The sequence below is a fragment of the Rhopalosiphum padi genome, chromosome 1, assembly GCF_020882245.1.
Source record: "Rhopalosiphum padi isolate XX-2018 chromosome 1, ASM2088224v1, whole genome shotgun sequence".
In the NCBI taxonomy this organism is placed as follows: Eukaryota; Metazoa; Arthropoda; class Insecta; order Hemiptera; family Aphididae; genus Rhopalosiphum; species Rhopalosiphum padi.
In genome coordinates, this window is record NC_083597.1 from 12,812,518 (window position 1) to 12,827,270 (window position 14,753).

A 14,753-nucleotide genomic window follows, 5' to 3' on the forward strand; every position below is an offset into this window, starting at 1 on the left:
GTCATGTGGGCACTCAAAATAATTTTGTTTTGTAGGTATTATTTTGTATTATTATCGATTCCATAAATGTGTTATTATTTAATCGAAAATAACGATTATATTGTAGACTTGTAGATATATTTATTATTACATTACATTATAATAAAATTAAACATAAATAAATATTATTTGTTCAACATTGTTTACAGTGCCGTATTTACCAATAAACACAATAAGCTAGTGCTTAGGGTGGCAATTTCTCAAGGGCGGCAAATAATTTTTAATATTACATTTTAACTAAAATAAATGCAACTAATTATAAAATGTTTTTAGACCAACGGGATTGTGGTAATATTTATATTTTATGTTTTTCAATTTCATAATCGTAGAGTTTATCGCTCTATTATATATCATTGCTATTGATACATTATTTGTAAATTTTTCGTTATCGTGTTGTAAACAAGTGGATACGACGAATTCGATTGTGTGTTTATCTGTACCAAATCACAATAAAAAAAAACCCAATCATTAGTCAATGCAATCGCGAACGAGCTCATAGTGTGGCATGTTCTATAGTATTATAGTAACGAACGTGTTCAAAAGAGCAGATGGAACTAGGTGGTCTGCTCGGCATGAAGCTTGTGACAGCTTATATCAAAACTATGACGGTATTATGAAAAATTTAAGTTTATTAGAAGAAGATGATTTTGAAAAGGCGACGACGCGTTGTGAGGCAGCTGGCTTAAGACGTCAACTTGACCGTTTTGAAACAGTTTTTAAGACTGTATTTTGGAATGCAATTTTGGAGCGTTTTAATAGCACAAGTAAAGAGCTTCAAAAAGTAAACATAGATTTGGGGATAGTTGTCAAACTCTATAAATCATTAATTAACTTCATAACATCTATTCGAAATGATAAATGTTTTAATGAATATGTAATTTTGGCAAAAAAAAATAAAGAGTGAAGAGTACGAGTTTGATAAAGTAAGGACTAAAAAACGCAAGCTTCAAGCAGACGAGACAAGAGAAAATGAAGTTCATATGACTGGAAGTGATAAGTTAAGAATAGAAACATATTTTACCATACTGGACCGAGTGAAGAGTGAACTTGAAAAAAGATGCGCTGCTTATACTAATACATTTGACAAATATGACTTTTTGACTAATTTAATACTACTTTCACCAGAAGAAATAACTCAAAAAGCTAATAAGCTTCAAGAATTTTATAGCGGTGATTTAGAAAAATCATTCGCTTGTGAATGTGTTAATTTTCGAGCATATCTTCAAAGTATTAATACAAATATTGATGGAGTTATCGAATTATCAATACACTTACGTGGTAATAATTTAGATACAGTTTTTCCTAACGTAGATATTGCTCTACGTATGCTTTTATGTATGGCAATAATGGCAATTGTTCAGCCGAGAGGTCTTTTTCTACGTTAAAACGTGTAAAAAATTATTTGAGAGCAAGTATGGAAGGAGATAAACTAAATTCATTAAGTTTATTGGCAATTGAAACTGAACTAGTGAACAAAATGGACTTCGATGTCATAATCGATGATTTTGCGACTCAAAAGTCGCGCAGAAAGCCGATGAGCACTAGACATTAACTATTTAATTTTGAATATAATAATTAACTATTTAAATATTTATTACTACCATGTTTTTTATAATTAAATTTTTTATATGAATATGTATATGTATGCATTTTTATAACAGCTGTATATTTTTATTTTTCATCATTAAAATTTTAAGTAATAAAGAAAAAACAATAATTGTATGATTTAATAACATTTTTTACACTAGACAAATATTTATATTAAAAGGCGGCACAATGGTTAAATCCGGCACTGATTGTTTATAAGTAGTACCTAGAAAATAATTATCAGTCATCACTAAATTTAATAACTATATAGACTTAATACCACGCAGCAAAAAATCAATACTTATTATTATTATTATTATTATTATTACTTATATTTATTATATAATTTCACCTCTCAACCCAAATTTTTTGATGAATTGTTATGATAAAGGTATTAGTTTTACAGCATTGAAAAAAAATAAAAATAAAAATTGACCCGAATCAATAGGTAATTACTATCAACATGATATCCATCGTCGATTGCTGATTTTATTAAGAAGTGGGACTATTAATCAAAATTATTTATTAGTATTTTATTCAATATTGATTTAATTTTTATATAAATACTTTGCCAAAAGCTACTTATATATAGTACATATCAACTTCATGTTGAGTCTATTAAATTAATTTTATAAATATTTTTTCTTAATTTTTTCATCACTTCTTTTGAATACTTAGGTAGTATTTTATTTTATTTTTTGTTATGTATATTTATATTTTTTGTGCTATTATTTGATTTATTTGATTTTTGTGTCATAAAATATTGTTTTGTCTTGGACGATATTAATCGCAGGTGATATCCCTAGTAAGTCATATGTATCATAATAAGAATACTTCATTTCGATTTTTAAAATGTATAAGAGATCTTACATAGTATTTATAAATCGTTAATCGAATTACTTATAAATAACCAGATTAAGTATTAGTTCTATACAGAATTTTCCTTATTTTAATTTATATTTAACGCTTTGATTTGTACAAAACCTGCAGAGAAATAATATAATACAATTTATATATATAATAAGTACTTATTCATTTTTAATATCTCATATAAATTTTCACTGTTTGTTAATTTGTTCAAAGTTATACTTGTCAAATAAAATTGGATACGCAAATTTATTTTAGCAATTAAATTATTTTTATTAGTAATTAAAGGTAGGTTGAACTCATTTTTGGTAAAAACATAAAAAATGTATCATGTAGGTATTATAAATAATAATAGCTTTAATATTAGATGATATTCTTTTATTATAAGGATAATTATTTATAAGTGCATATACCAATGTACCGTCGAATGATGTGAAAAAAACTACATTTTAAATGTAAAAAGTACATAGGATTTTTTTATCAAAAACTAATAAGGGTTTTTTTTACCTTTAATCTTAAAGATTGAATAAATGTTTAAAAAAAATAAAATAAAAAACACTTTTTATTAAAAATCTAATAAATACTCGTTTTAATCATTATTTAATCGACGATATAGATTATATAGATTTATTTTAAATTATATTATAATAAATATAAGAGAAATTAATATGATTTAATTAATTTATAAATTAGATTTAAGGTAAGTATGATAAAATTTTAAAATTTTAAAACGGTTTTGTATACCTGTATTATACCATTGTTTATAATTGCTAGTGAATACTTATCAGTTATTACCATATTTAATAACTATAAAGTTAACATCAGGTATAAAGAACTAATACTACAAGTTACTATTATTCAAATAAAAATTGTCTGTTAAAAATAAATTAATAACTAAACAGCCATCTTTTAATTTTTTATTATAAATATTTTTATTTCAGATTAATATGGAAATATTTCTTATTTTTACGTTACTTTTCGGATTCGTATTTGGTGCGGATGAAGTGATACAATTAGACCAAGGGAAGTTGATTGGCAGTACATTAATAACAAGAAATGGACGACAATTCAAAGCGTTTCAGGGAATACCTTATGGTAAATCACCAACTGGAGATCTTAGGTTTAAGGTAAATCAAACAAAATATAATTGTGATTCGTTGTAAATAAAAAGAATAAAATATATGAAAATGTTTATTCACAATATAATCAATCAATATTTCCTAGTGATTGAGACTTGACGCCGCTTATACTCACTATTTACTTTACTGAACTTTCTAAAATAGTAGTACTAAAATATTCTTAAATTTAATTAAAATTATTGTTATTAGGACCCAGTCCCGGCAGAATCGTGGATAGGCGTATTAAATGCTACTACTGAGCCACAAGTATGTATCCAGAGGAATTTGTTTTATTATCAACAAGCGGACGTTCTAGTCGGTTCAGAGGACTGTCTATATTTGAATGTGTATACTCCAAAAGTAATCAAATAATTTAAAATATTATTAATATCTATATTATTAATAATAAATATTATAATGTATGTAGATACCAAAAAAGGGTGATAGAAAATTGCTTCCAGTTATGGTTTGGATAGCTGGTGGTGGTTATTTTGCGGGTTCAGGAGGTATAAGTTTATACGGTCCTCAATATTTATTAGACAAGGATATAGTTTTGGTTACTATGAATTACAGACTTGGAATTCTTGGTAAATTATTTATTTAAGTAAAAACTATCATATTGTTGTACATTTAATACATATTCGATTAATATTTTTAGGGTTTTTAAGTACTGAGGATGACGATTTGCCGGGTAATTATGGTATGAAAGATCAAGTCTTATCTCTAAAATGGGTACAAAAAAATATTGGTAAATTTGGCGGTGATTCAAGAAAAGTTACAATATTTGGAGAAAGTGCTGGAAGTGCTTCTGTTGGTTTACACTTGTTATCTCCAATGAGCAAAGGTTTATCATATAAGCATATTATAAAATCAAATTAAACTAAATTAAAAATTATTCATGTTGTAGGGCTGTTTCATAAAGCAATCATGGAAAGTGCATCAGCATTAAATATTTGGGGTGTAACTCCGCCGGGATATGCTAAACGAAGAGCTTTAGCTGTTTCAACTATTGCTGGATGCCCCGAAGAGCCAAAACAAATGCTTAAATGTTTGAAAGAAGTACCTGCAAAAGTTTTGGTGAACCTTTATAACAGTTTTTTTGTAAGTATAAAATAGTTTGCATATATAAATACAAATATATTTGAAATGTTTACTTATATTTGTAAAGTCATTCTATAAAAATTAAGGTGCGTAGTTGTTCATTGAGTATAATGCTTAATTCAATACTTTTTTTTTATTCTTACAGGAGTGGAGAAATTACCCAATTATTAATTTCATGCCTGTTGCTGAAAGCTGTAATAGAAAAAAAGAATCATTTTTATGCAATTATCCTTTGGTTTACTTTAAACAAAAATCAAGAGTTCCAGTTTTAATTGGAATGAACTCGGGAGAGGGTGGTCTTTTTGCATCTCGTAAGTTACTATGTTTTTATACTGCTTGAAATTGTTAGTACGCATACAATTTGTCCATTAAAAGTATTTTTTTCGAGACCTTTCATTTAGGTTGGTTGTAGGTGACTAGGTTGTAAAAGTATAGTAAGAATTCTAGTAAACTCAAACTAAAATAGACTGACAGTAGTTTATCAATTTTTAGTTGTCTCAACGTGTGTTTTTGAACCTTGGGTATAGTTTTTGAAATATGTGTGGCTTGTAAATATTAATGCATGTTTTGAATCATACGAGTAGTTTATCAATTTTTTAAGATTTATTTATTATGCTTTTATAATATATTATGTTTCATAGTTGATTAGATCTAAGAATTTTAGAATCAATGGAGGAACTTCAATTAATACCAGTTGCTTACAATTATACTAAGATTATATTTTTTGTTTGTTTTTTCAATAGGAATGTATAATGCAACTGATCTTGTGTATACTGAGTTAAAAGAAGATTTCGATCATTATGTATCTTCATTTTTACTGTATAGATATACGACAAAGTATTCAGATATTCCAGTAATTGGTGACAAAATATTTGACCGATACTTTCCTGATGGGACTTTGAATAATCCTTTGGATGCTGTTAAAGTATGTTTTAGTCTTGTATCAAATAATAATTCAAATATTTTTTTTATTTACAAATACAATATTTTTATAATAGATAATAATAAGATTTAAATAATAAAAGTAGTTAATTTTAATAGATTTTTTTGTTTAAAAGTATGTATGTATTTGTTATCATGTTATATTTTCTACTTCTAAATTAAAAATTAACCATTATTTAATTAAAAATATTACAAAATCATTTATTTTAATAATTAATTTATAATATTTTTAGATGATTTCAGGTGGAATATTTTTACATGGTGTTTTCAAAATGGCAGTTCAGCTGGCATCACCAGTTTATTATTATATATATGATCATCAGAATTATGTTTCATTTAATTCGTTGTATGGACCTTACCCATTTCCAAAAAAATTAGGAGTAACGCACGCTGATGAAATAACCAGTCTGTTTTATACAACCGAACGTGGAGATTTACAAGGTGAAGACCTCAATGTATCAAATCTTATGGTGAACATTTGGACAAATTTCGCCAGCACCGAGTATGTTATTGTGATTGCATAGTCACCAGTCTCTATAATTTAATACGTTTAATTAAACTTTTAAATTTTCATTTAGCACCATGACAATTGATGGTTCAAAAAAAGGAAAAAGATGGCCAAAATTCAAAAAAAAAAAATATGAATTTGTTTTGATTAATACAAGTATCCCTTTGATAAAAGAAGGGCCATATGTTGATGAATATGAATTTTGGAATAGCTTGCCACTTTTATCTGGGTTGAATGAACCTCAACGGTCAGAAAAAATGGAACTTTGATACTTAGATATTAATATTTGAATTGGCAAGATCAACTCATATTTAAGTAGATTGACCTCAAATACCTACTAATAAAAATTACACTTATGTTATTAATTTATAGAATTCTGAATTTGTGCTAAATATTGCTATGCTGGTTATTGTGTGTTAAATGTAGTAATTTATGTGGATGGTTAGTTAAATATAATATAATTTCTCTTTATGCTGACATATCTGATGGTAATTGTCTGTTTTGTGAAATTATTTTTGCGTTGTTCAATTAAATATTATATAAATAAATCATTTAATATTATAAAAATGATTAAATTAGTATAAATGTAATACCAATAAAATTTTGTGTACTCATATTATTTTGATGCAGAGATCTTTAATAAATATAAAAGATTTAATAATAATTTTCCATCTATTTAAGTGGTAAGAACTAATTGAACATTTTTTTAATTTACCTATACTTTTTATCAATAATATATATTTTTAACTTCTTTTATAAGAGGAGTGTTCAATTAGCTACCATTCTGGTGTAAAGTGTACAATCGAATGTGCCTTTTCAATGATAAGTTATCATTAAGTAGGTCAGTGTAATGGATGTGTTAAATTTGAATTTATTGATATATCTTTGTACACATTTTATGTGCACAAATTCGAAACTATAAATGTTTATTAAAAAATCCCTGTTTACCTAATATTCTTATTAAAGTTTTTATCATATAAGTTTTTTTCTGAGCCTAAAAATTATCAATACTATGAAAATATTTAAAAAAAATAATAGCAATTTAAAATTCTGATTTTTAATAGAAATAAGAAATAAAAATATTAAAACTAAAATTAAAAAAAGAGCAAGAGGTTAAAATTTAGACACGCGCACTAGTAGTATTTCTATTTCTTATTTCTTTTTACTGTTTATACTAATATTTTATGTTGTGATGTGAATATATTTCCTATATTATTGTCTGTTTAAGAAGATTTAAGCGAATTCGATAAACGATAGTGTTACCTCTCTACACGCGTTACTTCAATATACAGTGGAACCTCGATAACTCGAACCTCTATAAGTCAAATTTTCGATAACTCGAATTTTATTTTACCCCCAACCGATTCAAGTTATAGAGGTTCCACTGTAATTGTATTTTATGATGTTGTTTTAAATTTATTATGAAAATGCATAAAGAAGTGCTTTAATAAATATAAAAAATGGTATAATCAGTATAACACAAAATTGAAAAAATCACTAATAAGAAGGGTGAGAGGTGTGTTTCTTCTAAAGAGATAATTATTTTATGTTATACTTAGAAGTGTTAAAATAAGTGTTCCGGGCGTTGATGACAAACGTGGAAGCAGAATATGCTTATTATATTTTTATTTTTATTATTATGATTGAATTTATATTGACAAAGAGTAACTTATGAGAAAAAAAAAGTTTTTGAAAGTGAATATATACATATAGTTGTGTGAATTAGTCTAATACGCACGAAAAACGTTATGGATAGAAAAGAAATAGAGGAAGACTGACGGGTTTTTTAAGCTTTTGGAGCCTTTTTTTTTTAAAGAGAATTGTTGGTCATGGACTATTCCTGATATTATCGTGTGAAACGAACTGCCAATAGAGATAATATTTAATAAGTATGTGATTATAGGTATTTTTGATTATTTGATTATTTGTTTAGCTTATTCGTTTATTGAATTTTATTATTGATAAATTAATTATTCTGTCTTAATATATTTTAAATATTTACCAATTAGTTATATAGTATATACTATAAATAGTTTAAAATTAATCTAATTATTTTAAAAATGGCATATCATAATAGAAAATTGATGTAAAAAATGTCTATAGATAATACTTTTCGAATTACAAAAATAAAAATAATTGGCGAAGAATAGTTTAATAGTTCATTTTACGTGTGAACATGCAATGTTTTCAGTAATTAAATTTTTTTGTCGTTTATGGCTTTTGTAATTGAAAGCAATTTACGAATATATAAACTTCGTAAAGGAAAGCTGAGAGAAATTTTTACGCAGAATAATAAATAAAACATACGAGTGCTTCATTATAATTTTTTAATATTCAAAATATAAATAATAAATAAGAGTATTTAAAGAAAGTAAAGCCTTAATTGTTCATTATTTTACCGATAAATTGTAATCTAATACTATGTGTAGTCGATTACGTCGAGTTTGCATATTTTGAAATATGTAATAAATAACTTAAATACAAAATACAAGAATACAGTCCATACAGTATAGTAAAATAAGTTTAATTAATTGATAATAAACCATTTTATATCTCAATCGCTAATTATGTAACTAAACTAATGTGCACATTATAATTTGTGATATAATTAATTTATCTATAAATCATTTTAAATTATACGTTTTTATAGTATTTAATGATTAATTTAAATTCAATGGGAATATAATAATTATTGTTGGTTATACGTATAATATTATACATATTGTGTGTGATTGTTTTTTAAAAATGTAAACAATGTTATATAGACATATAATAATAACAATACAAAAGGGGGGAAGTAGGTAATCGCTCAGTAGTAGGTGTACTCGACCACCAGTGTTGTAGTACTTCGTCTACGAGTAAGTCACTTTAATGTATGTACTAAATTTAAATTAATGATAAATCGTTATATACGAAAACGATTCTGAATTTAGACGATCTGTTAGCCTATATAACTAAGTCTATAATTGTATATTTTATGATGCATTTATTATATTGCTATCATAGTATTTTTTTTTTACTATTTTAGTATTACGGTAGGTTGAATTATTTTTTTCTGAAAAATTGCATTTTTTATAGCATCAATATAAGTCCTTTTAATAGTATATATTTATTATGTATATTATAATTATATATATTGTATTTTGTTATTATTAACTTTTGAGTTTCAAAACTGAATCAGTACGGTGAAACGTTATGAAGTTCATGGAATAAATAGGCAATAGCATACACTTAATATTTTAAATGTATAATAAATTAACTAAAATTGTGATTATCCTTATTTATTTTTTATTCGTTCGATTACATTGAAAATAACTCAACATTTTCAGTTCTTACCTTCAAAAAGTATCAATTAGATACAATTTTCCATCAGAAAAAATGTTTAAAGTTGTAAATCAAGGCATTTTTCCACTTAAAAACGTGTACATACACTATAATAGACATACACAACATGCACTGTAAAATTAATAAACTTATCGCTATTTGCTCCCAATCTATAAATAATAAATGTTATTAATTTTATATTTTAAGATTACAATTTTATTTTCTTCGAATAAAGAAATATGTGAAATTAAATTTTGGTTTAATTGTTTAAAATGATCGTTAAAATATATTTAATCATAATTTATATTTCAGATATAGAATAGTGCAATTTTCTTAAGACAAATAATTATTTCACACAGTCTACGTGTGTAGCTACATAAGATACATGTGTACATGAAAGAATGGTGAAAAATGTATACTTGAAAGATGAAAGTAAAAAAAAAAAATACTAATAAAAACTATTGCCAATGAAATTCATTAATATGTAGATAATTGATTGTTGGCTAATTGTTAAAGGTCGTTAAATCAAAGGTCTTCAAAAGACAATTTTTTTCAACGTCAAATCGTGTTCACCACGAGACAGTGCCAAAGCTTCGTTAATAATTGAACTACATCACGGTGACAGAGTATCGATGTATAATAGGATATAGGTTAGTAACTGTTTTGTAGTATAAATACATAATACGTATAGGTACGTATGAATAACATAATATTATTGTTGTATTATAAATTTATAAACATAATATAAGTATTTTTAATAATAATTTAAACAACGGAACGGGATTCACACAGTAAAACTTATATTATCATTCGTTTAATTAGTTGTCGATAACGCATAATAATATAATATATCCGCATTTAAACTGCGAAATGGCGAAAAGATAATACTCTCAGCAGTGTAAATCGATTCTTACGTTTTTATTTTTATAGCACACCGACGCTCGAAGGCCGATCATAAACAACGTGTAATTGTGTTTAATAGTTAGTTACCTACACCGTTACAATAATAATATAATGATTTATGTATGTTCTTTCACGTCGCTGTTAAATTATAATTTTAAATAGATGCCTACTATTGTATAGTGTGTACTACAGTAGTCAGAGTGTTTATTCTGCGCGCACCTGCCAAAATATTAGATTTATAGGTAGGAAGTTTTAGATTTGGAATTTTTTTTTTTGATCGAATTACAACATATTTTTTTTTTAAATACACGATTTATATTATAGCTCAATATGCGTCATACTGTGTTGGTGGTTTTCACGTTACTTTTCGAGTATGTCTTTTGCACCGGTCCACTGATAAACGTACACGAAGGCCAGTTGAAAGGAAAACAATTCTTGTCAAGAAATGGACGGAATTTTTTTGCATTTCAGGGAATACCATATGCAAAACCACCGGTGGGACAGCTTCGATTTAAGGTATTTATAAAACATCTATAATAATCGATCAATGTGTGTTTCATTTACGTTGTAAACGTTTATATTATAAACTTTATAGGCTCCGGAACCAATTGGTCCCTGGAAAGGCGTATTGAATGCTACATCGGAACCGTCGATGTGTATTCAAAAGAATCTCTTCTTGTACCAGACGTCTAATGTCCTCTTGGGCAGTGAAGATTGTCTATATCTAAACGTCTACACGCCTAAGGTATATATTTTTATTGACTTCATATAGAAAAATTAATAATCAATAGTATTATTATTAATATCAGAATTTTCGTTGTACAATATATATCAAATAGCTGCCCAAAATAGGTGTGAAAAATTTACCTGTCATGGTATGGATTCCCGGAGGAGGATTTAGCTCGGGACATGGCGGTATGCGACTTTATGGCCCTAAGTATCTAATGGATAAGGACGTTGTTTTGGTTACAATCAATTACAGGATCGGAATTCTCGGTAAGAATAAATAAGACTATAAATGTGTTCACTAAGCGTTTAACTGTGGGCAACATTTTAAAGTATTGATGAATTCATGTATACATATATATATAGGTTTTTTGAGCACTGAAGATGACATATTGCCTGGAAATTATGGTTTGAAAGATCAAGTATTAGCACTTCGTTGGGTACAAGATAATATCGCCAAGTTTGGCGGCGATAATAAAAAAGTTACATTGTTCGGCGAGAGTGCAGGAGGGGCAAGTGTGGGTTTGCATTTATTGTCACCATTAAGTAAAGGTATACTTGCACATTTTTTTTTAAAAAACCGCTAACCTTATATTCAAGATGAAATGTAAACAATAATGTAATTTCGATCTATTTGTAGGATTGTTTCACAAAGCAATCTTACAAAGTGGAAGTCCTTTTTGTTCATGGGCTGTTTTGCCACCGGGCTTAGCTGAGCGACGTGCCAAAGCTGTTGCTACAATTACTGGCTGTCCTCCCAATTCGGAAGATATGATTGACTGTTTAAGGCTCTTACCCGCCGATACATTTGTGCAATTGCATAGGAATTTTTTCGTAAGTTGAATTTAATTGTAATAACATATAATTGTTTCAATTTTAATTGCAATATGAAATTAAATACAATAAATTGTAGTTTTATTTATACGTTTAATTTAAAATTGTTTAATTCAGGAATGGGAAGTACATCCATCAGTCACCTTTTCAGCCGTTGTCGAAAAATGCAAGGACAAAAAAGATTCGTTTTTATGCAATTATCCTTTAAAATATTATAAACAAGAATCACTAGTACCAGTTATAATTGGAATGAATTCTGGAGAAGGTGGTTTTTTTGCATCTCGTAAGTAAAATCTTAAAATAATAATTTTTTTTTCGGAAGTACAAATGTGTATAATAAACTTGTCATACAAAAATAAGATAAATATTTGAGTGGGCTGTGAGTATAACATAACTTCTTATCTATGCCCGCGGGCCACACGTGACTCGCGAAGGAATTCTATGTGACCCGTAAAAAATTTATAAGTAATTTATTTTTCATTTTTTGATTGGGATTATTATTTATTTGTACTTTTATATTTGGTGGCCCACTCGGAAATGATTGTTTACCAAAGTGCCACGCCGAACAAAAAATGTTGGGCATCACTGTTCTATAATATCTATTATTATTATAAAATTAATATCATAAATCAACCTCAATATTGTAAATTACATTTTTTTTTTGAACTATAACAACGTAACTTACAACTTTATTAACAGTAGGTATGGGTTCAGTTATTTATTTCATAAAAATAATGCTAGTATAATACACATCAAAATATAAATTAAAAATAATGTGACAAAGAATCAATATTAGTCAATATTCTAAAAATTAAATAATTTATGTTTCTCTCATGGCTAAATGTGAAGAGTTTTTAGTACAATGTAAAGCCTAATTCAATAATGTAAAAATATAGTTTGTATACAATTTTATTTCCCTGTTTTTTTTTTTTAAATTTATTTTGTAGTAGTGAAATTATTTTTTTTTTTATGAATAGGATTGTATAACGAAAATGGTCTTATCTACTCTGAATTTGAAGACAATTTCAGACGAGTAGTACCTTTAATGCTGCTATATCATTTCACTGCTTCCTACAAAGACGTTGGTTTTATTAGTGACAAATTAAAACAGCATTACTTTCCAGAAGGGACTTCGATCGAAGAAAATCCTAAAAAAACAGTCGATGTTAGTAATATGCGTATTAACATAACCATACATTTTTATGATTAATTAATTATATTATGTTGACAGTTTTAAATTGTTTATTTCGTAATCAAAGTGAATTTTGTTATTTTTTTCAGATGGTCACTGGTGGTATATTCTTAAAAGGGGTTATTGACATGGCCAATCATGTAATGTCACCTGTACACTTTTATGTATACGACTATGTAAACAAGCATTCATTAAATACATTCTTCGGACCATGTCCAAAACATTTAGGTGTCACTCACGGCGATGAAATGATTAGCCTTTTCGACTTCATAGGCAAGCGGTTAAACACACAAGACGAAAATGTGTCTAAACTTATGGTAGACATTTGGACGAACTTCGCTAGCTCTGAGTATGGTTGATTTGATCTGTCGTAATAGTTTTCAGTGATGATTAAAATGATTAACAATTTATTTATTTTACATGCAAATTATTTACGTTTATAGTGACGAATTTATTTTATAAATGGAAATTTATTAATACTTAAAATACGGAATAATCGTAGTACACAAACACAGCAGAACCTGCAAAATTTAAATATTTAATCTAAGTATTTAATTTTCAGACTTAAATGTTATTTTATACTGTTATAAACGACTCTATAATGTATTTAATATGTACCTACTATATAGTATATTAAGTAGGTATATAATACATATACTTTCATAAATAATATATCTAAAATACAAAATAATATATTTCTTAAATCAGGTATTTACAACGAATGATTTATCTTAATTCATATCTATTATTTAACTATGTGCTTATAGTTGATTTTCTACAATTTTTTTTCTACAATGATATAAAAAAAAATAATTATGTAAACCCCTAACTATTAAAAACCACAATAATTGATAATCATTAAGCCTAGATAGTATTATTAATCTTTATAAGATTTGTTTTATTTTTATAAGATTTTTTTTTAAAATGATAACATAGTTATAACAATTACAAGTGTGCAATATTATATATATATACTTGTTTACATTTTTTTAGTAAGTTGACTATAGATGGCAAAAGTACCGGAAACTCTTGGCCGAGATATAACAAAAAGGACATGAAATATTTATTAATAAAATCATCCACACCTATTTTGTCTGAAAGACCATTTATGGACGAGTACAACTTTTGGAGCGGGCTGCCACTGACGCCTAATGTCAATAATAGTCGAGAATATTCCAAGATTGAACTTTAAATGTGTATAATTTTAAGATTGTAAGCGTCTTTAATTTTACCCGTTATTATTCTAAATGCACGTTAGAGTAAATAATTATTTAAGTTATTATTTGGTAATTTTTATTTTTAAGTTAATATTTTAGGAGAAAAATATATAATTATTTTTGTACGTTTTTGTATACCGAAAGTATTTATTAATATTGCCAAAACCAATTTCTAAGTTGATATTATTTGTCTTGTCGTATGAAAATATAAAACGATGCCAACAATAATTGTTAATATACAACTATTGTCAGGTATTATGATATTATAATATTTACGACTATATGAGCAAAGTAATAATTTATATTTTTTGAGCTGATGTATATTTGAAAACAAAATAACTTTTATTACAAAACATCCTTATGTAACATTCAATTTTATAGGCGTGTAATATATA

General features: G+C 26.4%; 1 protein-coding gene across 1 annotated transcript; it reads left to right on the plus strand.

Moving 5' to 3' along the window:
• Window positions 1-2,220: 2,220 nt before the first annotated feature.
• Window positions 2,221-14,483, plus strand: LOC132932141 (uncharacterized). The gene is made up of 19 exons (XM_060998381.1): window positions 2,221-2,431; window positions 3,435-3,620; window positions 3,822-3,971; window positions 4,039-4,198; window positions 4,270-4,455; window positions 4,519-4,712; window positions 4,858-5,023; window positions 5,456-5,637; window positions 5,888-6,156; window positions 6,233-6,428; window positions 10,714-10,905; window positions 10,985-11,134; window positions 11,229-11,385; window positions 11,482-11,667; window positions 11,756-11,949; window positions 12,067-12,232; window positions 12,927-13,114; window positions 13,231-13,490; window positions 14,135-14,483. The coding sequence occupies exons 2-19, from the start codon at window positions 3,441-3,443 to the stop codon at window positions 14,331-14,333; spliced, it is 3,375 nt and encodes a 1,124-aa protein (XP_060854364.1). The 5' UTR covers window positions 2,221-2,431; window positions 3,435-3,440; the 3' UTR covers window positions 14,334-14,483.
• The last annotated feature ends 270 nt before the right edge of the window (window positions 14,484-14,753 follow it).

What these genes read in the sequence shown, in the direction of transcription:
- LOC132932141 (XM_060998381.1), top strand. Translation starts at nt 3,441, where the DNA reads ATGGAAATATTTCTTATTTTTACGTTACTTTTCGGATTCGTATTTGGT. An exon ending in ACAAATTTCGCCAGCACCGA is followed by an intron (nt 6,157 to 6,232) that starts GTATGTTATTGT and finishes ATTTTCATTTAG; the next exon opens with CACCATGACAATTGATGGTT. An exon ending in GGTCAGAAAAAATGGAACTT is followed by an intron (nt 6,429 to 10,713) that starts TGATACTTAGAT and finishes TTTATATTATAG; the next exon opens with CTCAATATGCGTCATACTGT.